We start from the raw sequence: 23,291 nt of genomic DNA on the forward strand, positions 1-23,291 counted from the left end.
GGTCGCAGGCCAGGAGCCACCCCCCAGCTGTCTCCAGCGCAAAGTCAGGGGCAGAACCTGCAGGTCGCCGTCCAGACGGTGGGCCGAGCGAGCTCAGTGCGCGGCCGGGACCAGGAAGCGGCGGCGACCCGTCCCCGTCCCCGTCCCCGCCCCCGCCCCGGAGCGCGCACGGCTGCCCGGGCCACTGCCACCTTCCGGCCACACGGTGGCCCCGCCTCCGCCCCGACTTCCTTCCCGGGCGCCGCGGGAACCGACGCCGGCCTGCAGGTCGCCGAGCGGGGCCGGGCTGGGGACGCGGCCCGCGCGCCACGTGGCGCGGCCGGAGCGCGGGGGGCAGGAAGCCGGCTCGCGGCCGGGCTGGGGGCGGGGGGCCCGGGGGCTGCCCGGCTCTCGGGGAAGCCTGCTCGGCTGACTGCCCGGCGGGCAGCGTGGCCTCCGGGAGGCATTCCCGCTTGGGGAGCCGGGAAGAGGGTAGATGCGGGACTTTGAAAGTGACAGTAACTTCTTGCGCCCGCGGGGCGGTGGGAAAGCGGGTTTTTGTCCCGGATCGGACTCGAGGGGGTGGGCGGAGCTTGGGTTCCGTTCCGGGGTGGCTGGGTGTGTCTCCCGGACTCGCCCCCCTGCGTTTCTGTAGCTGGGTTTGGGGCACCTGTGAGCGTTAATGCAGACTTCAGGGGCAGGGTTGGTGGCGTTTTCGTTCCCTTCCCGCCCCTCCTTCCTGTGTGGGGGTGGTAGGCATTCCCCTGGCGCCCTGCAGCGGTTATGGGGCCAACCCCTTTTGCCCCGTGGTAAACCAGTCCAGCCCGGCATGGCTTCGCGTTAAGACGGCTTACAGCCTTCTCAGAATCTGGGCAACGCAGTCGTTGGGTAATCCTGGTGCCCCGGCCCAATCTGCTCATGCAGCCCAGTCTCGGGCTCCGGGGAAGTTCTCACCTTCCTCCAGCCCAGATGGCTAGGCTTTCTCGAGACTTCTCAAGTGATCCCCACCCAGTTTTTGTGTTGACCTCCGTCCTTGTCCTTGAAAGGGACCCCTCCCTCATTCTGCTGAAACTTTTAGGTCCCCTTCAGGGGTTCTCCCTGCCCTAGGGACAGCTTGTGGCTGCCCACCAAAGTCCCTGTTCCCAAAACCTTGCCTTAAGGACAGCATGCGACACTTTTCAGTTTGTCCTCGTTTGATTCAGTACTCAGAATTGATAACTCTGTCCCACCTGGGGAAACTGAGGGGAAAGGGGACACGTTTTCTGGCTAAGGTCAGAGTTGGGGCAGTGCCAAGTGGAATTCGACTGGCGTGGATGATAATCGTGTGCGATTTAGGGCCAGTTACCGATGTTCTCGCAGTATCTAAGGTGCGCTGCTCTCTGCCTGAGCCAGGAAGGCAGCTCTGGTAAGGTTATGTACATAACCTCTAACACTGTCTGAAATAGACGTTCGATAAATGCCCTCTCCCCCCCTGCCCCGGTACTGGCTCCATTTTGTGAGGGAGAGTGGTGAAGGGTGAAGACAGTTTGTAGGGAAGGCATTTGCGTCCACTTTAAAATATCCCGTGCCAAAGCTGTCAGCGGATGTAATATTTGGGGATGTGAAGCTCTGGGTGCAAAATTCAAACCTCTGAAATAGTAACTTAATTTCTTAATTTTTTCCTTAAGACCAGAGACTGTCGGGGGTCCATCTCTGTGATTTCTGACTGGTAAGTTGTCCGAGTTTGGCGATGCAGAGTTCGAATGTTGGGTTGAACTGGGGAGCAGATGTAACTGAATGTGTTTCTCCACTTGTCTCTCCTGTTTTCCCTCCAGACCCAGCATGAGTGCAGCTCCCTGCAAGAAACGTGAGGATTACTTGGAGTGGCCTGAGTACTTCATGGCCGTGGCCTTCTTATCGGCTCAGAGAAGCAAAGATCCTAATTCCCAGGTACGTGAGTTTTCCAGGAGAATGTGCTATGTTCCTACCTGCTCCCATCTCCCTGTGGAGTAATGGTCAGGTGTCTCCGGTACCCCCTTGGGCCAGGGGTGCTCTTTCTTTGGCTTGTGGGAACTGCCACAGAATGCAAGAAAGGAGACAGAGCTCTCAGCACCCCCAGATGCCGTGTGTCCTTCGGAGTTCTGCAGGACTCTGTTTCCTTTATCACCTCTTCAGGGACAGACGAGACACTCCACATCATCACGCCTTTGGGCATGTTCCCCTGCAGGTCGGAGCCTGCATCGTGAATGCAGAGAACAAGATCGTGGGGATCGGGTACAACGGCATGCCAAACGGGTGCAGTGACGACCTCTTGCCTTGGAGGAGGACAGCGGAGAGGAAGCTGGACACCAAGTACCCGTATGGTAGGGCGTGCTTTGCGTTCCATTCTGCTTAGCGGCATAGCCCTGCTGAGTGCTTAAATACGGTAGTTGGTCAGGAAGCGTCTTTCCTCTTTTCAGGCATCAGTGGCTGGAGAGAAAAAAAAAATCCTATGAAACTACCGCAGTTTCCTGTCCCCATCCCTTAAGTTCTAAAAGGAGCCACTGAATGGAAGCATGGTGGTGGCCTTGAGGTCCGGGGCTCTTGCCCGCTATGGGCCTGGTGTGCTTCACTGGTACCGCTAGGGCGTTGGTGGCGACTTGTGTGCCGAGGGCCACGGCTGCTGGCTGAGGACTGGGCATGATGGCTCTGCAGGCTGTTTCTTTGCTCCTTGGAAGCGGAGCCAGCTAACCAAGTACTGACCGGAACTTAGCGCCGATGAGAAGCAGGGCCCATTCAGCCCCTCCGCCTACCGCCTCCCCAGGAAATCTGGCTTGAGCTCATTTCTGGGAAGCAGGAAACAGCCTGAGCTGGACCACGGGAGGTGGATGATGCTGTAGCTGCCTCCTGTTCCGGAGTCGCCGCAGTCCCACCGTGGGCTGTGGGCAGACCACAGGAAGCCAGATGGGCTTGACCAGACACTGTTGGCCTGGCCGTCCGTTTTTCGTCTTCGAATCAGGGAAGGGTGCCTCTTATAATTTGCTGCCTATCTGAGCCCCAGGGAGAATCACTTTGGAGAGCATCTGGGAAGGACAAGTCACAGCTTCGCTTTTCCTTTAATTCCCAGGAGATTTTGTAACGAATGCCATATAAGCGGCAAACTGGGCTGCGTGTGCTGGTTGTTGACTTCCCATAATGTTAGGACCTGTGTTGACGTCTGGAAATGGACGGGCTGGCTCTGGTAGAAGTCAGGTAGACTGAGGCCATCCTAAAGGGAGAGGGTGTGCCTTCAGGTTCCAGGCGTGATGGAGGAAGACCTTTTGCTCTGTTGACTCTTCCCTAGTAGACTTTCCTCTGGGTTTTTCTCCTGAAGAACTCCAAGCCTACAGTCAGTTTAACTCATACAGCTTTTCTAACATCCTTGGACCTCAATTGTGTTCAATAAACCCCGTAAATTTCTTTGTAAACTGCTTCGAGCAATGGCTCTTTTGGAAAGAAAAAAAGATGGCCAGAGGTGGAGAAGGAATTGAGGCACGAGGGCGGGGAGAACGACAAAGCGCTCAGGGTTTTTGGGGAATAAAACACAGGTTAAGGGGGCTTCGTAGTCAGATGAGTCCCTTGTAGGAGCAGGCAGAGTGGGAGCCCCACGGCGGGAATGGGGTGCTGTCTGCTCTGTCTCCGCTTTCCGGCGGAGGGGAGGGTGTGAACCGAAAAAGGGGCTCACGAATTTTAGGGACTTTTTGTCCCCTGATCTGATTGGGTGCTTTTGATGGTGAGAAAGAAGGGGCGTGACTAGTTGCTTGTAGCTACACGCAAAGGTGGTTTTTCACAGGACAGTCCAGCGTCCCCTATAAAATTGCAGAAGGGACGGGTTGACACTGAAATGTATGACGGCCTCTCTCGTTACTTCCCACAGACCAGACAGGGAAACCTCGGTCCTTGGGCCGAGCTCCCGTGCAGGCGAATTCTTAGGTGTCCGTCTGTGGCACTGAGGCTGGTTGCAGGAGATGTCACTGGGGGGACGGTCAGAGAGGGGTCCCCGTTGGTTACTGAGAGGCTTGCCCAGGGGGACCGGTGCGGTCCTCAGTCCCTGTGAGCCCCAGGCAGATTGGTGGCGGCACCTTCGCAACCCTCCGGCTTTCCAGTGTCCCGGAACCTCTCAAGTAGCTGATTTTGTTTGTTGTGAGGCACCGTCTTTTGTCTAAAGTTGGGGACAGTGCCTATCAGAGCTCCTTTCCAGGAGGCATCGTAATAAAAAAAAAAAAAAAAGAAAAGAAAACCTGCACAGGCGTTGGTCCAACTTCACTGATAGTTTTTTATTGAATAGTTGCTGTGTTTCTGGGCACTGGCTGGCTGGCTGCGTCATTTTTTACTATCTGTATGATACCTCTAGGTTTGCGAAGCTCTTTGCCCTCCCTTATCAATTATTCATTCTACATGTAGCTGCGTTAGAGTGTAGACAGTCTTCTTTCATGAGAGTACGCCTGTAATTTGATGTACCATAAAAGTCGTCGGAGGTATTAAATGGTTTTTAAAAGGCATTTAGTGTTACTGCCGTCATGATACACAAAGATGGGCTTTCCGTCTGGGTAATGATGACTGGCTGTGAGCTGTATGGTCTTGTCTTTTCAAGGGATTTCGGCCTGCAGAGTGGTACAGGTGTAGGTAGCCTTGGATGTGATAGAAACGTTCGGTGAAAATTGACTGAAATGCAAATTCTTTTTACTTCTTTCTTAAGACTTTAAACATTAACTTAAAAAAAGAAGTGCTCGTGTCTGGAATTGGGGAGGCCGTACCCTCACTAAGCTGCTCTCTCAGGGAGGACAGGGGATGCATAAATCCCTGCCAAAGAGCTTAGGAGATTATCTGGAGCTCTAGACCATGGACTCCTAATTCCTCTGAATATATGGGGACCCTCTCAAAAAATGTCCGGACCCCTGCCTAAGTAAGGCTAGTTTAATTTAGGTTTTTTTTTTGAGTTGGAAAATCTGCGACCACAAAAAGCCACTTGATAAGCAGTCCGCTTCGCATTAATCTGGACCATATTCAGCAGGCTTTGGGCGTGTTCGGGGCAAGTGTATTGTGTGCCAAACTGGATGTTCACACGGCCTGTGGCCCTGGGCCCCTGGCAGAGCCTCAGAGGTAGTCAGGGTTCTGTGCGCACAGGGCCGACGTTTGCATGTTTCTTTCACAGCCCCAGAACGTAAAGGAACGTCTGTGATGCCACACTGGCAAGGTGACACCTTCTAATTCCAAGCTCAGTGCTGTTTGCTACCCACTGGGTCTCTCCCCTGTGGGGCTTTTCTGAAATGTCGCCCAGATCCTAGCTCAGCGGACCACCTCCTCTCTCCTCACTGGGCATCGGAGCGAAGGGAGGCGTAGATGAAGTGACTGTCCAGAGGCCAAGTGCTGGTGGGGGGTGGCCTGCGCCTCGCATTAGTCAGAAAGCCATTTGTGCGCACGTGGCGGGCTCTAACATTTCTCCAAAGGGGAGCTCCAGACGGGACTCGGTAAGTTGGCGTTTACCAGGAGTGCACACAACTTAATTCTCCGTGTTCATTCTGCACGCGCGGGAGCGGTTCGTCTTGATTGACACTTTGTGGAAAGGAGGGAGACGGAGTGCTTGGAGCGGGATGGGAGACGGGGCTGCTCTGTCTCGTGAGAGACACTTTTAAAGGGTGTTTCTGTTCTTCCAGCCTTAGGATCACAGCTTCAGGAAACAGCTTGATCGTCATGTAGTATTAATACGGATTATGAAAATTCCCTCTGCTCTTTGTCTCTTCCTTTTCCTGAAAAATCTGAAAGGTGGTGTGATGTCAGTGACATTAAGTGGCAGGAAGCAGTCGGCGTTGTTAACAGTGACACCTTTTCATGGGAATGACAATTAAACTGGGAAGCAGTGGATTTATCTAATTTGCTATTAAAAAACCCCAACTTTGGAAGATTCTTATTTTTATAAGGGGGTGGTTATTCAACTCGGGATAAGGTCTTTAGCTGATATTTTCTGTGCCTTTCTCTTTGTGAAATTCCTTAGCGTGAAGCACATTTAATCAAAATACCAAGTTTATAAAATGGAGGTAAAATAGGTCTGGTAGCTAATTCAGATATCACGCTTTCCCAGGGTCGTTGTAACCCCTTTTGATGACATACTTTACAGCCGGGGAGCTGGAGTAGCAGCATCTTCTTTCGTCCTCCAAAGCCATGGCCGAAGTTCCCGTTTTTAACCGCGCTCCTTGCGCTCACCGGACTGCGCACGGCACGCCATGCTGCTAGCTGTTGGGGAGGGGGCCTGTGGGGGACACACCAGCCCTCTCTCCCTCCAGGGGTTCTCGAGAAGCCAGGATCGCTTTGTCTTTGGCATCGCCCTTCCCCATCACAGTCGTGGAAGGGATCATGGTCACGTGCCAAGAGTGGGGAGTAACCGTGCTGCGGACGCATCATGCAGAATGGACACGTGGCACTCTTCCCAGTGGCCTCCTGCTGGAAGGAAAATGCCGGAGTTAATCCAGGCGAGAATTCAGCAGGGTCACTCGAAACAGTTTCGCCAGCGTGCGGCAGTGCTCCTTTAAGTTTCATATTTAAATGTAATCTCGGTTTTTCAGCTTCAGCGTCTTGCGAAGCATGCGTAGAGGGCAGTTCAGGTTCAGCGGTGACTTAGTCGGTTACCTTACTCCGTGCACACGGGTGTTTTCCGGACCGCCATGCAGGTGATGTATTTCTGGGGCGTCCAGAAGGTTAGTCTTGAGAAAGTAATTTATTAAGAAGTTAGGCTGAGCCTTCTTAAGCTCTGACTTCCTCCCAGCTTCTAAGAGCTTCTTAGTAATTAAGGTCAAATGCGTTCCTTCAGCCGGTTGGAACTGAACGCTGTCTGGTTTTGTCGGCCAGATCCGTGGATTGGATGACTTGCTCTTTCTTTTCCTGCAGATTTCTGATTTCCCATCGAGCTTCCCACCATCCCTCCGCTGCCTGGCCAGCTAGTAGCTGTGGCCAGGCAGCGGGTCTCAGGGTTTTGTACAAAGTAACTAATGTAATCAATGGAAGACCTTTGAGCAAGTTTACAGGAAGGAAATAAAGTAGATGCTTTTCATGAATCAAGAAGCAAACTCAGGTTTTATCGTATCATGATTTAGATAAATAGATAAACAGGCAAACGTGACAGTTTATATATGAGGCTCCCCCAACCCAACACCCCCCCCAAAAAAAATAATTAACCAGTTTGACATAAGCATACTTCACTTTCAGGTACAATTGTTTATAAACAGTTTTCAGAAAACAATAAATAGTAATATTTTTTTGTTAATTGATTTTTTTCTATGTGTTTTCATCTATTGATTGAGGGTTAATTAATTTTGAAGAGCTAGAGAGTCCTGTCTTACTCAACTTCTATGAAGGACGTACTGTAAGAACTCCCTGCTCTGAAGAGCAGATGCCAGAAAAGCTGAGGTGCTTACCTGTGGGGGGTCACACCTACCCTGAAAAGACACAGATTTGTCTTTGTTCTGTAGCCTCAGGGCTGCGGCCTGATACCGACTGGTACTCGTAGGTCCTGTTAGGACCCAGGCTGCACAGCGGGAGGTGACCTTGAACGTAATGCGCTGGATCCACCTAGAAACCATCCCCCATCCCTAGTCCGTGGAAACATTGTCTTCCAGGAAACCAGTTCCTTGGTGCCCAGAAGGTTGGGGACCGCTGCTGTGAAGAGTCGGTTTGCGGTTTGCGGCGTGAAGGTTTGTAATAAAACTCAAAGTAATTCAAGGTTAGTGATTCCCAAGTTGGAGAGATCTTTGTCCTGTCTCTCAGAAGAAAAGGTTTGCTGAGAAATTAATTGCCCCGATAAAATTTCAGAGCCATGTTCCACCTACTTTAGATGGCAGTATGTGAGCACAGTAATTATCTGAATGCAAAAGGCTATTTCTGATGATGAAAATAACTTGTTTTTTAAGTCTCCTTAGTCTTGGCTTAGACACTTGGGGTCACCGTGCCACATGATCCAGGGGGCCCCTGAGAGCAGTGAGCCTCGTTCGTGGTCTTTGTTCTGTTGATTAGTTTGTAGGATTTTGACGGATCTTCTCTGAAATTAGTCTTAATTACTAGTTTTATTTGGCTTTGAATTTTTTTCAGGAGTCTTTCTTTCATAAGCTTTGTTAATTCTGGCATTAAAAGCAGAATACGTAATATTGTTTGCCCCCTGGACTGTGCATTAAAACCTGGGTCCTAGAGGTTTTTGCAGATATTTATATTAAGTTTTACTTTTAACTCTGAGGACTTTCGTTTCCCATTTGGATGGAAGCCGTGTCTTTCCTGTGCTTATCCGCCGAGAAAACCCCACAGTGCTCACACGACAGTGGTCAGATCCACGGGAAAGAGGCCGGGACGGGCCCAGGGGTGGTGCGTGTATGCCCAGGGATCGATCACGGGGTGTTAGATTCATGACCTGACTTTTGTTTCTCAATATCTTTATGCAGTAAGTGATCACGGGAGGGCTCATCCAGTTCTGGAATTCTAAGGAAAAATGCAGCAGTACAGCTTGAGCTGCACTAGATTAGGGCGGTGTTTCTCGGTCTCGGGGGTTTTCATGGAGTTCTAACAGCGTCTCGGGTGAAGGTTCGGAGTGGGCACAGCTGTGGGTCACGGAGGCACAGAGAATACGCGTCTGTGCGTGTGGACGAGGAACAAAAATGAGCTTCACTCCCTCCCTCCTCAGAGGTTCAAGTCTGCTCCAGTTCTAGGATGAGCATACACCAGGCAGACGTACGCACAGGCAGGAGGGGTGGCCGAGGAGCGGAAGTTACCCCATGAACGTGGAGATGAGAACACATTAGGTGCATAAAGGCTGAGGACGGCGATGACGCAAAGGACCCCCTTTGAGCACAGAAGAACGAATGAACAGAACGGGCGCACTGAGTACCGTACTCTGGAGACAAGAAGCTCTTCTAGACCCGAATAGAGAGAAAGAGTTTCCAAATCCTTTGGTGAACCCGTGCATGTGACAGTGTTTATTAGACACAGACACCTGCCTGGCATTGGGAACGAATGGGAATAAATACCGCGATAAAGAGAGAATGTGGGGGGAAAGCAGGCCTTCGGATGGGGGGCGCTCCCGCTCTGCGCAGCCGCTGGGAGGCAGGCGCGGGCCAGAGAGCAGAGGTGTGAATTTCATCTCTGTGCTTCTTTCACATGATCGATGCCATAGTACATCTAAAATATTGAGTATGATAACTGAGCATGAATTTTTAAATTCTGCAATTAAAAGACTTTGTTCAAAATGCCATTAATTTTGAGTTTAGGTGAAAAAGGGAAGCAGAATTCCTCCTTGTCGTTTTTTTCCCCTCTGTGGGTGAGTTATAACGTTTTAGGGATCGAAACAAATACTAATGAGTCATCCCTTCTTCCTTCAGGGTGAGTCGTGTCTGTGGGTGATGGGGGCGTTCTCGGGTGGCGTTGCTGCCCTTTGGAAAATGATAACTGATCTTATAACGCATCCCGTTTCCCAGAGTAGGTTCACTCAGCAGGTACCAGGCATCCCTTACACGTGTTCTGTGCCAGGCGCTCTGCAGGGGGAAATACCGTGTCCGGTGGCCCGGTTTCCTAGGCGTGTGCGGCCTGAGAGTGCGGGAGGTAGACATTAATGAAACAAGCATGTTCTCGAACGTTCCCTTCCCAGGAGGTGACTTTATACTGGGATCTGATGGGTTGGCTGGGTCCCCTCGGGTGTGTGGGGCTGTGAAGAGCGGGGGAAGGGCGCTCCTTGCTGAGTGGGTGCTTGGGTGAAGGCAGGAAGGCGCTGGGAGCTCCGTGCGGACGGGAAGAAGTTGACTGGAGCTTAGTGGGTGCAGCTGGCGAGCGAGGCGAGGTTGCGGGCCTGCGGGGTAAGGCGTTTGGGTTTAAGAAGGTGACGTTGCTTGTGCCTGGGAAACGGATTGTTGGGGGCAAGGGTGGGAACAGGGAGACCGGCGGTGAGGGGAGGGCTGCAGACGGGCTGGAGAGGATGGGCGAAGGGGGGGGTAATAAGGGATGGGGGCGGGAGAGGGACTCCCCCCAAAGTTCCAGCCTGAGCACCTAGGTTTGGGGGAAGATCAAGGAAGACTTGGGCCCCCGAAGTTTGGGGTGTAGTGAGTGCTCCCGGGAAGTGGGTCAGGGGGTCGGGTTGGGTACAGGCGTGCGGGGAGGAGTGTAGGCTGGGGTGTCAGCCCCTGCATGTCCGGCATTGGGGTGACGTCATTGCCGTGGAGAGCATGCAAAGGCTGGGCCATGGCCTGGTCTCCGAGCGCACGCAGCAGGGGACACGGTGGAGCTCAGGGCAGCGTGGCAGGAAGGAGGGCGTGGCCGGCTGTGCGGCAGGCTGCCGAGAGCTTAGCAGCATCGTGGTCGCCGGTGCCGGTCCCAGCCGCTCCCATGGAGGCGCAGGGGTGGGAGGCAAACTGGAGCCCGTTGAAGCGGGAGCGGAAGGAAGTGGGAACGGCGTGTGCAGATGAGGGTTGAGATGTTTGTGGCGGGAACAAGAGCGCTGGGCGGTGGCTAGAACAGGAGGTGGGGCCGAGAGAAAGGTTCCCTGGTCAGGACGAGGGGAGAGTGGTGCTTGTTGGCCGTTTGCTTGTTTGCGCAGCAGACGTTTCTTTGCTGGTGGGAATGACTCAGGACGCACTGAAAGGGGGCAGCAGGCGAGGTCGTGGAGGCTGTGAGCAGGGATGGCACCCTGGTTCGTCTTAGGGGCCCGAGGTGGGGTGAGGACAGCTGACACGTGGGGCACGGGGTGGCAGGCGGGGTGTGAGCAGTGACAGCGTGGCATGAAGGACGTGGCAAGGTCGTCAGCTGAAGGGGGCGGTGAGCAGGCCGGGCCCCTGGGGAGAAGGGACGACAGACTGTCGTGTGCCATGGAGCGGGGATGCTGGAGAGACGTCCCAGGGCCGTGGGGCCGTGGGGCCATGTCGGGGGCTGACCCCCCCCCCCCCCCCCCAGTCCCACGTTCCGTCAGTTACGCCTTGTTGCCTGCCGGCTGGGCGGGGCAGCGAGCGCCTGGAGCGCACCTTGTGGCGCAGGAATTGATTGGAGCGCGCGTCCCGGCTCCTGTCCCAGTGCCCCCTGCCCAGTTCCACGCCGCCCGTCAGGACTGTCACCAGAGAGAGCAGCGTGGACTCCCCCTCCCGTGGATTTATTTGCATTACCAAGCTGGCGAACCGTGACGGGTGCTCTGTTTATGTGGGCGCTTCTTGTGCACATTCTGGGCACCCACGGTGTTTCCCGGGAACAGTAGGGAGCTGGCCATGGCTCACCCGTGGAAGAAATGCGGAATGTCCACACCCTCCACCCTCTGACCTTGACTGTGTGCCCTTCGCACATGGGGGGCAGTGTAATGAGGGTTCTGGGGGCTTTATTATCAGTAACAGAAACCACAGTCAGGGATCTCTTTAACCTGCAGCACTACCATTGGGGCTAAGTGGCTCCCCTGGGTGCTGGGAGTTGCTACCAGCAGCCTTCGTAAGAGGCAGCGAGGAAGGGGCGGAGGGCGGGGCCAGAGGCGGAGAGAGAGAAGAGAAATGTCTGTTCTCCCATTGGGAGAGCCCTGAGCCCAGGGCCGCAGGTGTAGGGGGCGGTGGGCAGGGGAGGTTAGGGAGCACCGGCGTGTGTCGGGTCCGCCTTCTGCGCTCCGCTCTTCACCGAAGCTGGCCTCCATGACTGTTCTTGGTGGCAGGCCTGTTCTCTCCGTTTCTCAGGCCAGGAGGCTGAGGCTTCACAAGACGGAGGGTCACAGAACGAGCAGATGCGGAGGCAGAGCTGCGGGATGGCTCCCAGGACTGGGCGTGTTCCCACAGGCCTGACGGCTTGGTTCCAGGATTGCAGACAGGACGGAATCCCGTGGGGCCAGGCCATGCGCAGGTGGGGTGCCCTCAGAGTTGGGGCGTCACCTGGAGGCGCCTGGATGACGTGGCTGCCTTTTCAGTGAGTGGCTCATCCCCTTCTTCAGACCCCAGCTCTGGCCAGACTGCCTCCTGCATCATTTTCTTCTAACAGAGACTCTTCTCTCCTCTCTGGGCACAGGGTGGGAACAGAACTGACTCCAGACATTTTCCAGGCACAGGGCTGGCTTCCTTCACTTACCACCTTTATCTGGTTTTAGTTTCCCTTGCACGGTGATGCTGTAAACAGATGTCTCCCCACTGGAGTGGCAGGACCCTCGGTGCCAGGAGGTAGCGGGCTGCTACTTTATCTCTGGAATAGAGAGGCCACTGTGCGCGGTGTGGGGCCAGGGCTGTGGGCCGGATTCTGTGCACGCGGGTGGATGGTGTGGGCAGAAGTGCTGTCACCTGTCACCCGTGCTCAAGAAGACCCTGTCCCTGACTCCCCACCCCCCAGCTCCTCAGCATAGGCAGGATTCACTGGCACGAGGCTGTTTATTCTTAGAAAACAAGACCACGTCTGAGTATCGGTAACAGTGGCTTCATGTGCAGAATTCTTCCGCAGCGTTTTCCTGCCGTTTTCCTCCTGTCCTCGTCACCATCACCTCGGGAGATGGGAGGGGAGGATGGTATTATTCCGATCAGTATTCATAGCTGAGCCAGCCTGGGATCTGAACTGTCGTGTAGGCAGAGTAAGGTTTAAACGCCCTCGTTCTGAAAAGCCACTTATAATCCAAATATATTTTCCTACAGAAACGATATTACTTGCAGATTCAGTTCCCCATCTATCTAGGGAGAGTGCATTTAGCCCCTTGTTTCCTGGGTTTTCCCAACACTTCCCCTCTCAAGAGGGCCTTCTTCTGTGGTGCCTGTAGCCTTTGCTCTGCTCTCTGGCTGTGCCTGAGCCGGGCGTCTGTCACCTGCCTGCTCCTGCAGCTGTAGCCCCGTGAGCGCTGTGCTGGGGCCGGGAATGTCGCAACCAGGCCTTACTACTGCCCGAATATGGGAAATGTCTCCAGTTCTAAACCCTGTTCCCTGCCCGCTGCAGCCCAGTACAAAGGATGCTCCTCTGTCTGAGAGGCCACCGCACGAGAGTAGGGTAGGCTTTGGTGCACGCCAAGAAGTTGTCAGGGGCGGGGTCCTCTGCAGCAGGGGGCAGGGAGCAGAGGCTGCGAAGAGCCGGATGGGGCTGCTTGGGTTGCCCCAGAGGAGCGCCGTACCTGCTGGTTTCCAGGTCGCCTCTCTGCACCCCACCTGTGTGTCAGCTCCTTGGACAGCCCGGATAACGAGTCCCATTGCTGCTTTATAGTGGGGAATGCTTCTTTGAAGGGAGGCACAGTAGGGGGGTGAGATATTGTTTGGGGCCAATTCTGGAAATGTTTGCCTTGGGTTGGAGGGTAGCTGTAATAACGAACATTTTATAACCTTTTGGGGAGGCTGCTGCAGGTGGTGGTAGGTGGGAGGGGCTTACATTTAGAGGCTACCCTATTGTTAAATTATTGACTTGAAGGGTAGGTGCCTTGGAGGCTGGCAGTGACATATGAGGCCCTGTCAGGATATCTTTCAATAATTAAGAAATTAGTTCTTGAAATTCTATTTTAGCTTCAGAAATGGTGGAAGTTCCATAAATGGATCCGAGAGGAGCAAGTGCATGCCCCCCCCGCCCCCGCCCCCCGGCCCAGTGTGTATCTGCCAGGCGTCTGCGAGGTGTCCAGGGCAGAGGAGGGGTGCCCCAGCTCCAGGAGAGATGCGCCCACATTTAGCAACTCTGACACTTATAGGACCCCAGAGGTGGAAACACTTAGACCCGTATTTCAAGAAGCGACGACAAAAACTTTGTCATCAGAATAGAAATGGAATCTCATAAAAATGAACATCGAGTTATTTTTAAAAAATGCACAGGTCCACCTTGACCTTGGGTACCCATTTCATGTCAATTATTAATTGCAAGGTGAAGATTCCCACCTTTTTATTCCAGGAGGCCGTGAGCAGACGCTCCTGGGCTCTGGGGTCCTGACCTCTGTCGTGTCAGAGAGCTGGACTGTCTGTGCGCTGGACGTGGTGGTTGTACATCCCGAGGACCTTCACGGTCCCGAGTCAGGGGCGGAGGCGTCCTTGTTTCCCCAGGGACGTCTGAGGTCTGTACAGTGCAGCCTGGGGCGTGCTGGCAGAGGCGGTGCGGGGCCGGGCTAGGGGGCAACGGGAGCTCCTCGCCCAGCCCTCTCCCCTGACCCTGACCCTGACCGAGCTGCCACCCCTGGCTCCCTGCCTTTCAGCTCAGCCTGGGCAGACCACCCCTAGACCTGCGGAGGTCACTTCCTTCAAGGCCTACACCGCTGAAAATGAGGAATTTTAAATAATCTGGAGAGTTTCTTGACCTGCAGTTGAAACTTACATTTTCCTAGGCCCCAGCGTTCCCCTGTCAGGGTCAGGTGCTGGGAGCCCGTGAAGGTCAGTTGTGGGTGGAGTCACACTGCTTCTGCTAAATTATTTGTGCAGCAATTAGCATTTGTTTAGCATTTTTGAAGGTTTTTTTTTTAAACCTATTAAAGTAACCTTAAAAATACTACTGTCTAAAATAGATATGGTATTAGTCTTATATCACATGAGATGAAAGTCAAATGTATAAAATATTGAATCTCTTAAATCTAAATCTAAGCAAGGATGGAATATATCCTGTTAATTTGTCAAACTTGTAGAGGACCGCCTCCACGGGACAGTAAGGATTAATCAAGCCCTGGAAAGAGGGCATTTGAAAAATACAGTTTTCTAATTATACAGTCTCTTCTCCATGGTCCAAGGTTAATGCAGTGCTGCATTCTGACAGTTAGTAATAGAAAAGGGAGAAAAAAAGACCAAAGCATATGAATTGTCTTATAATTACCTGAAATAGAGGTGCTCCTTCTGGCAAGGAAGAACTTTATAAGTGTTGATCTTGTGTTTCCAGCATTTGACTTTTTTCCTTTTAAACAATGTTGAGAATAATTAAGGGGATCCGGGTCAGTGTGGGTGTTTAAATTATACTTCTGTTTGGAGGCTTCCTTGGCTTGTTGCTTCACCAGCGATGGGTGAGTGTAGGTAAATAGTTGGAAATGTGCCTTTTTTTCCCTTTCTTTCTACAGTTTAGCTATCTTATTGAATTACTTCCTAGACACTCCATCTTTGGAGTACTAGGTACTCATCCCTGCTGTGAATATAAGAGTCTCAAGGTCACCGTGAGAGCCGTTCCCCTTGGTTGGGCTTTGCACTCACATGTGTAGCTCATGCTGCGTTTATTCCAGGGCAACACAACCAAAGTGCTCGCACTAGAAAAAGAGAGATTTATTCTTTAACGTCTGGCTGTATCGTAGTCAGAAAAGTGATGGTTAAGACTCAGGACCTCCAACAGAAAGGCCTGAGGAGCAGGTGGGACCCTGGGGTTAGTCATGTAGATTTCACAGTTTGACAGCTGGGTCTGCTGAGAGGCTAGGAATGGAGGCACTGTGGAGCAGGACTGAACCTCGGGGCATGCCCAGAAAGGGACAGGAAGAAAAGGACCTGAAGGAAGTGGGGACCCCAAAGGCTGTGGTCCTCGCAGGAGGGTGTAGACTGGAGAGTAGTAACCATTTAAGGGCTAGGGGAGCAGACGATTCAAACTGTGGCCAGAAGGGACCGGGCTGAGGTCAAGCCAAGGCCGCTCAGCGGTGTGCCGGAACCAGCTCCCCAGAGCCGAAGGCCGCATCTCTTCCCAGTTCTGTCTCACGTGGGGAGCTGGGAACTGACTGTGCGGGAGTCTTTACACCACCGAAGTTGGCCGATGCTACAGACGAGGGCCATTTGAAAAAAAGTTGGTTGTAAACATTACTGGCATGTTCCAGAGGTCAGTGGGTTTCTATAGAGTAGTGCTTCTGAATCTTTACATGGCAACTCTGCAAACGTAGCTTTCCTGACACACACACACACACACACACACACACAGGACAGTTTTCAAGAGCAGGGCCTAATCTTGCTGTGTGGGTTCGTTCCAGCCTCAGCCCCTCTCTTTTCATTCAAAAGAGGGGAAGAAAAAAAGTGCTGTTTATAACTCATTAAACTGACTTCATGACCTGCAGTTTGAAAAGTATGGTCTTAGAGACAGCTTGAGGTTTTGGAGGCATTACAAAGTCACTTGCCCTTGGCCGTGGGACAGGAGACTCCTGTTTTGCGGTCCAGAGCCTGTCTTGGAGAAGATCCGCTGTTCTGGAAGACAGAGGAAGGAAACTGGGTGCCTTCGGGAAAAGCTAAAAGTCGGATTACTTAGTATTTTTTAAAACTGCTTTTAGTTAGTGGAAATGCACTTTCTGAGAGCCAGTGACGTGCCTGCAAACCCAGAGAGCACATGGCCCTTGTCGTGGTCACGCTGCTCTAAGTGGCAGAGCTGGGCCTTGAACCCTGGGGCTGCCTTCTGTTGCAGGCGGAGGATGCAAGGCTGGGAGATGCTCAGCCTGTGGTGAGGCCTCCTGGGCTCGAAGTAAGCTTGTCACAGGCCAGCTGTGCTCACTGCTCTGTGCCCTGGTGGCCGGAGGCCGGTTTGGCAGTTCCCTGTTACTCGGTCAGTTCAGATGGCCAGTCCAGGTAAAGGAGTCCCGAGACTCCACTCTGATGGACCCACGTTAACCGTGTGAATGGACAGTGGTCATGTTGTTCTGTCCAGTGTCCTCTGTGGGGACAGTCTCGGGACCTGGGACCTGAGGCCTGCCTGAGTAATGCCCCCGATGGACCAGTCCCGAGGGAGACGCAGGGGGTTTTGGGAGGGGAAGCCGAGGGTCAGAGCCACAGAGGCTGTGGGATCATGGACCCGCAAGGCCAGCACCAGGCCAGAAAGGTGCAGAAAGGTGCAGTCCACTCAGGATGTGGACGGACCGCAGCGGGGAGTTCCGAGGTGGGCAGGCCGGGCTGGGGGGCCCGATGCGGCCCCAGGTTGGAGCTTCTCTCCTCAACCCCAGAGGCAGGCCCGGGAAGCTGGTGTCCGTCAGACAGGGTTTGGTGGGCCGGCGGGGCTCCGGGGAAGGCAGGGGTGGGCATCTGTCACGTCTGAAGTTAAAGAGGTACAGGGACCATCCCGGGAAATCAGGTGTGCGTGGAGCACTCGGGTGTTGTTTGTCTCACTGTCTCGTTTGAACATGTGAGGTTGTGGGTTGTGAGTTGTTTCACTGAGAGTGTCGCCGGTGCCCGACCCCAGCCAGCCACGTTGCCCGGCAGACCTCACGTTTTCTAACAAGAAGCTTTCTATTTCCATCTTGCGATTTTGTGGCTAAGCGAAAGGAAGTCTGTTTATGATCCTGTGTGTCATTTCTCTAAAGCGCCCAGGAGAACCTGTTTCATGTGGTAATTTTCTTAATGAATCCAGGCATACAATGCTAGATTTTGCCCCAGAATGCCTTGGATGAATTAGAGGATGATAGTTGCCTTCAATGTGACAATTTTTAGAGATTCAAAACAGCACAGTGGACTAGGTTTTCTAACAGATTCCGAAACTCTGTAGTTCTGAATATTAATACCAACACCGTCAAAAACTCTTTATTGGATTGGAAAGCATAGTTTTGATATTTGAATTTCAGAGGACTGGCTGCATTTCCCACCGTCGCCATCAATAATTGGAATCCGCATTCCCTCCTTTATTTATTCAATAAATATTTAACACCCATTACGTCCCTGGCATCGCATTAGACTCTGGGGAAGTGACATGAACCGAGGAGACTGGTCTCTGCCCTCGAGGGGGAAATAGAAGAAATAATTACGTCTAATTGTTTTTAACACAGAGCGGCGGTTAATCCCAGCTTGGGAACATCTTGGTCACCCGGGAAGGAAGTGGGTTTAAGGAGAGTTGGGGCTGGCCAGCGTCCCCCTGGCCACTGAGCTTGGAGCCTGCCTCTCCTCTGGCCTGCCCCTCCGGGCTTAAAGACTTGGGCTGCTCAGGAAGCCGGCTCAGGTCCCCCCAGCCCGCGGGGACTGTTCTCTGGTGCGCTGTGATCGGATGAAGCACTGTTTTTTCTTTTTCTGTAGACTTTCTTATAGTGCCAGAGACTGCTCATTTCCACGTAGGAATAAGGCGTCCTAAATCGTGGTCTTCGTAGGCTAAAGTGAGCACTCCCGACATTTCATGGGAGGGCCCTGGGTCAGCCCCCTGCCCGTAGCATCGTGGGGCAGTTGTCGGACTCGGGCACCCATGGAGAGTGGCCCTCCCGCCCGTGGGGGGGGGGCGGGCGGGCCAGGGTCTCGGTGCTCGTCTGAGCGGGAGTGGACCCTCAGGAAAGGCTTGCTGGCTGAACCGTGTGGCAGCCGCGGGATTCAGCCTCTGCTCCCCTGGAGGAGGGTGTCATGGGTCGCAGGGTGACTGGTGGGTGGGAGAGGGTGAGCTGAGATCCCTGAAGGCCCCGTATTTATAACTCCAGGAGATTTGTATGATTTGGACTGCGGCCAGAGAGTCATTAATTCGTTCCGCAAACATTTATTTTAGCACTTGTGTGCACAGTGTGTGTTAAGTCACCTTGGGGATGCCAGAGGATTCCGCAAGGCAGTGTTTCCTAAGCACATCCGCACGGTGAATCGCAGTAGGGAACCGCTTAAGGATTTCCAAGCCCGGGGCACACCCCAGACCACGTCAGGCTCCCGGTGTGGGACACAGACATCGCCGTTCTGGGAGCTGTCTGAGGATGCCAGTGTGCAGACACTTTGTGAATCACAGCCACAAGGAGGTTATCATATAATTTTAGGGAATGCACCCAGAAAATGAAGTAGCAATTCAGATAACATACAGCGACCTTGCAAAGCAGGTAGGAGGTTCCAGACTCCCTGGGAGTGGTGAGCGCAGCCCTTCCCTCGAGAGGAGCACTCTATGGATGAGGTGGTGGGCATCCCTTGCCAAATGGCCGGGGGAGATGGGTGGGCTTTGACAGGTGTGGGAGAGGAGAGAAGGGTGCTCCCTTCATCTTGAATTCAGGTGAGTCTGGGAACGACCTTGGATCACCGTTCAGGGATCTGAGTGGAAGGAATCAGCGTAGCAAGAACTTGACTCTTCGTTGCTGTGAAGCGGGTGAATATTTTCCTTACAAAAGGCAAACCCCTGGGTCCCCATGTGTAGGCGGGCAGAGAACAGTGAGGTGAGGCCGACCCCTCGCGGCAGAAACGCTCAGCGGTGCGTCTCGGTTCTCCTGCTCTTAGTACTGCTCCCTGCCTTCCCAAGGGCCACAGTGAGCGTCCTGCATGCGCCTAGCTGCACACAAGTGAGCCGCTTTCCTGGGCCATTCCATGCCCCAGGGTCTGGTGGAGCCCTGAGCTGTGGCCCCACTTAGGGTGGGTGAAGGTACTTGACCTTGGCCCCCGACCCCCTGCTGCTGCGGTGAGCTCTGGGCTGCTCCTTGCCCACCTGTCAGACCGCGGGGCCCTCATTGGGGATTCTCAGTACCTGCGCTTTCTAATCGGTTCCTTTTTAATCGAGCCTATTACGTGTCATTTCAGAGGGCGGAGTGGAAGCGCCAGTGCTGTTAGTAATGGCCCCCGAGCCCCAGTCCTGAGTGTCTCTTTTCTCTGTCGTTCACGCCCACAGTGTGCCACGCCGAGCTCAATGCCATCATGAACAAAAACTCGGCCGATGTGAAAGGCTGTACCATCTACGTGGCCTTGTTCCCGTGCAATGAATGCGCGAAGCTCATCATCCAGGCAGGTAGGCGGTGGCCGTCCCATTTGTCACGTTGGCGTCCCGCCTGCTCATCGCCGCTCCTTGCAGAGGCGTTTGATCTTAAGTTGCTGTTGTTGAGATCTAAATTAACGGCACGAGCAGCTTGGCACACGACTTCCCGTGTTTTGTGTTTGCGTGGTGCCAGGCATTCTACGATGGAGCGTGTCCTCCGTGATTCTTCACGTGTTTTTAATTTAGTTTGCAACTTCTCCAACCGCACGCTGCCGAAAAACAACACAGGCTTTGCATCTAATTACTGTCAGTTTACTGTTCTCTGACATATTGTGCATAGATTAAGGGGAGGGAGGGAAATGAGTTTCTGTCAGGAACAAGGTCAGCTGGGAGTCTGTGTATGAAATTTTAATTTGGATCTAATATACGGTAGATATTTGAGGACCCAAACATATCTTTGCATACAGATGCCATAAGACTCCACTGGTAGTCCTGTAAGCTTTTCTTACTGTAAATCTGCACCCTTGTATTCGGAATTTTTCACCTTTTTTAAATTGTCACATCTCAGCCTCAGTTGTGCTTTATCTCCATAAAACTCTCAGCATGAGATTTAATGGCTTATCGTGTTAGCCAGATGTGCAGTTTCGAGGGGCAGTTTATCACGAGCCCGGGCCTCTCTGAGCAGAGGACGGTCTGCTGGCATCAGGACCACAGTCTTTGCGATGGAACGGTGTGGGCGCGCTACTCAATGGCCTGCAGCAAAGCGCAGAGGCCATGGCTGGTGCGTGGGGAGAGCAGCATGTGTCCGGCACGGCCAGCGGCCCCGCGGCCCCGCGGCCCCTCCGGAGGCTGGTGGTGTACGGAGAACCCTGAGTCCTGGCCCTCAAGCCAGCGCTGCCCAGGGAGACGGGAGAATCAGGCAGACCCGCCCTCCGGGGCGCTGGCCTGAGCTGGGGCGCTGGCCTGAGCTGGGCCGCAGAGCCATCCCGGGAAGCTCACTGGGGTTTCTCCGTGATTTTGCCAACACACGCCACTCCTTTCCTGTTTAGCCCCTCGAGGTAAGAGGAGCTGCCCCGCGAAGAAAGAATACTTGATTGCCCACAGTAAAGAAAATTTGTTCATAGGATCAAGGCTTGACTGCTTGACATGTTTTCCCCTTGCATTAGTTAAAAAAGAATCCACAAAGACCGGCGGGCAGAGGCAATGTCGTCCGTCCGTCCGCGGCGGCCTTGGAGAGCCGCAGCGGAGGTTCCATCACTGCGCGTCCTGTGCGCGCACCTTGGCACCTGCGGTTGGAGACACCGCCGGGCCTCCGCGGGGGTGCGGCGCTGCCCCTGCGCCCTCGCTGACGGGGCTTCTCGCCTTGTTGCCTTTTAAGGTATCAAAGAAGTCATATTCATGTCTGATAAGTACCATGATAGCGAGGAGACCACCGCTGCGAGGCTCATGTTTGATATGGCTGGGGTCGCCTTCAGGTAAGTGGGCGGGACCAAGGGGCGGTGGGGTGAGAGCCGGTTGCAGAAACGAGCGTGGCTGGGATGATGGTTCCTTTCTGCCCGGAAGGCCCGGCTTCCAGCCCCACTGGGCAGTGCCCTTTGCAATGCCAAGAATCTCAGGATGAGTTTAGGGGTAGATTTTTAAAAAAGAGCAGTGGCAGAAGTCTTTGAAGACAATCCAATGATTGCACGTTAGTATCAGTAGCTTTCCAAGGCTTAGACTAACGATTCTACGGCGAGAAAGTTTTAAAAATTCACAAGTTTTACGATATTAATAGTAAACCTTTGTCAGTTTTGCCAGCGTGACAATGCTGGCATGGACAATTTAGGACGGAAGTCACCTGCCAGGTTTGAAACACCAGGAATTCTTTTGACAGCAGCATTTTAAATTGAGACGAAGTCGTTTAGATTTTTATGATTGTGAGGCAAAGGCTGGGAGGTATGTTTGACTTGCAAATAAGTTCCAACACCTTTGATTCATGGTGGGAGCTTCTTTTGAGACCGTGGAAGCTTTCAAAGCAGTTCCTTTATAGTATCTGTGGTCAGTGGTGAGGTTCTTGCATTCTTCATGAGGGGTATAGGCTATATCTCTCGATCTGATGTGCCTTATGAAACTCTAAGACCAAATCACTGACATAATAATAATTAGATGTGAACTATATAGTGGGTTTATTTGACTTCTGCATTTTTTAGAACATGATTTTAAAAATGGCTGCTCTCTAAACCTAGTGCTTTCTGCTCTGTACAAGAGGGAAAAGAGAATTTAGCCTCTTTTTGCTCTATAGAGTGATTTCCTGTTGGCTATAGAAATTTCCAAGAAAATAAGGTAAGTCTGGTAGGAAAACTGGTAATTGGAACTAGTCAGGTTGTGCTGCTGACTTGTTAGAAACCCTCGGACCTGCCCATAGTTCACGCACTCAGCCCGCTGAGGCACCCACAAGCCACACCCCCGCTGAGGCACCCACAAGCCACGCCCCCGCAGCATCCGCTTTGGTCCTGGTCTGGTGGGCCCGTAGGGTGCCCTGCACTGTAATTCGCTCCTGTAGGATAATGCGAATCCCCCGAAAAGCTTTCCTCCCTGCAGAAAATGTAGGTTAAGCCAAAGTAAACAAATTACTTTTAACTACTTACTGGATAATATCATTATACATTTTGTGTCTTACGTTTAGGAAATTCACACCCAAGTGCAGCAAGATTGTCATTGACTTTGATTCAATTAACAGCAGGCCAAGTCCGAAGCTTCAGTGAGTTACATCTCATTAAACGGCTGGAAGATTGGGATTATCCTCTTCTAAGGAGTTGCTGATGCCTTTCACCGTGAAGCTGCGCATCACTTTTCAGTAGCCGGCACGGGAAATGTAGACATCTGAAGAAAATTAAGAAAGACTCAGTTCCCCCGACTCTCTCTCCTGTCACATGGAATCTGCATCTGATTAAGCTCTTGATTCGGGGAGGAAGGTGAAGGAGCGTGTGGACGGCCTGTCGCAGGGGCTGGAGTGGGGTGCCCTCCCCTTGGGGGCTCTGGCAGAAGAGCATCCCGCTCCGCCACTCACTGCAGGTCACAGCTGCTCCACCCGGCTCCATGGCTGGAAGGACAAATAAATAATTGTGCTCCTGGTGGGATGAGCAGGCGCCCTGATTGGAACATCTGGCCCCAATGAAGCATGACATGTAGTGCCCCTGAGGAAAAGAACAGGACCCACATGGTGGTAGCATTAAAGCACCTGCTTGAGAGAGTTGAGGGGAACACCCACCCACCCGCCTAAAACACCTAGAGGACGGCCCATCCGCCGCACAGGAGATGGGCGTCACTGAGCTCTGGGCGCTTTCTCTGCTTCTGCTGTCCTGCTGCCCACAGGTGGGGGCACACCTGTGGCTCCCAAGACCATGCCCTGCTGTGGCGGTGAGGGGTGGGTCATTTCCAATGCCACCGAGGAAACTGATTCCAGTCCCGTAAGCAAGATATGAAGAAATGTAGGCACCTCAAGGAGGTTCCGCCCCCACCCCCCGCCCCCCTCCCCCGATCTGGTGGAGGGGCCTCATCTGTGCTCCTGGCGCCTTGCCTTCCACCAGGGACACAAGTCTCACATCTTTCTGTCACTGTGGCCTGGGGGATGTGTGGCTGTCCACGAATCTTTAATCTCACTTAATTTTTATTAAACGTGCTCAGTACCTTTGCTGGGAAAATGGTTTCTTTATCCTAAAGATTATTACTGTTTTAAGGTGCTCTTCTCTTTTTATGAGTTTTTAGTCTGTCTCTGAGGTTTTGTACTCCATATTCTGGGGTGTTTTGTAATTTGGCTCCTTACC

General features: G+C 53.0%; 1 protein-coding gene across 1 annotated transcript; it reads left to right on the top strand.

The window, feature by feature from the left end:
• The first annotated feature begins 207 nt into the window (after window positions 1-207).
• Window positions 208-22,293, top strand: DCTD (dCMP deaminase). The gene is made up of 7 exons (XM_090258568.1): window positions 208-267; window positions 1,647-1,687; window positions 1,794-1,908; window positions 2,186-2,321; window positions 19,402-19,518; window positions 20,864-20,960; window positions 22,151-22,293. Exons 3-7 carry the CDS (start codon window positions 1,801-1,803, stop codon window positions 22,227-22,229), a joined length of 537 nt encoding a protein of 178 aa, XP_090114694.1. The 5' UTR covers window positions 208-267; window positions 1,647-1,687; window positions 1,794-1,800; the 3' UTR covers window positions 22,230-22,293.
• The last annotated feature ends 998 nt before the right edge of the window (window positions 22,294-23,291 follow it).

This window comes from Furipterus horrens, unplaced genomic scaffold (genome assembly GCF_987537825.1).
Source record: "Furipterus horrens unplaced genomic scaffold, mFurHor1.1.pri manual_scaffold_12, whole genome shotgun sequence".
Classification (NCBI taxonomy): domain Eukaryota; kingdom Metazoa; phylum Chordata; class Mammalia; order Chiroptera; family Furipteridae; genus Furipterus; species Furipterus horrens.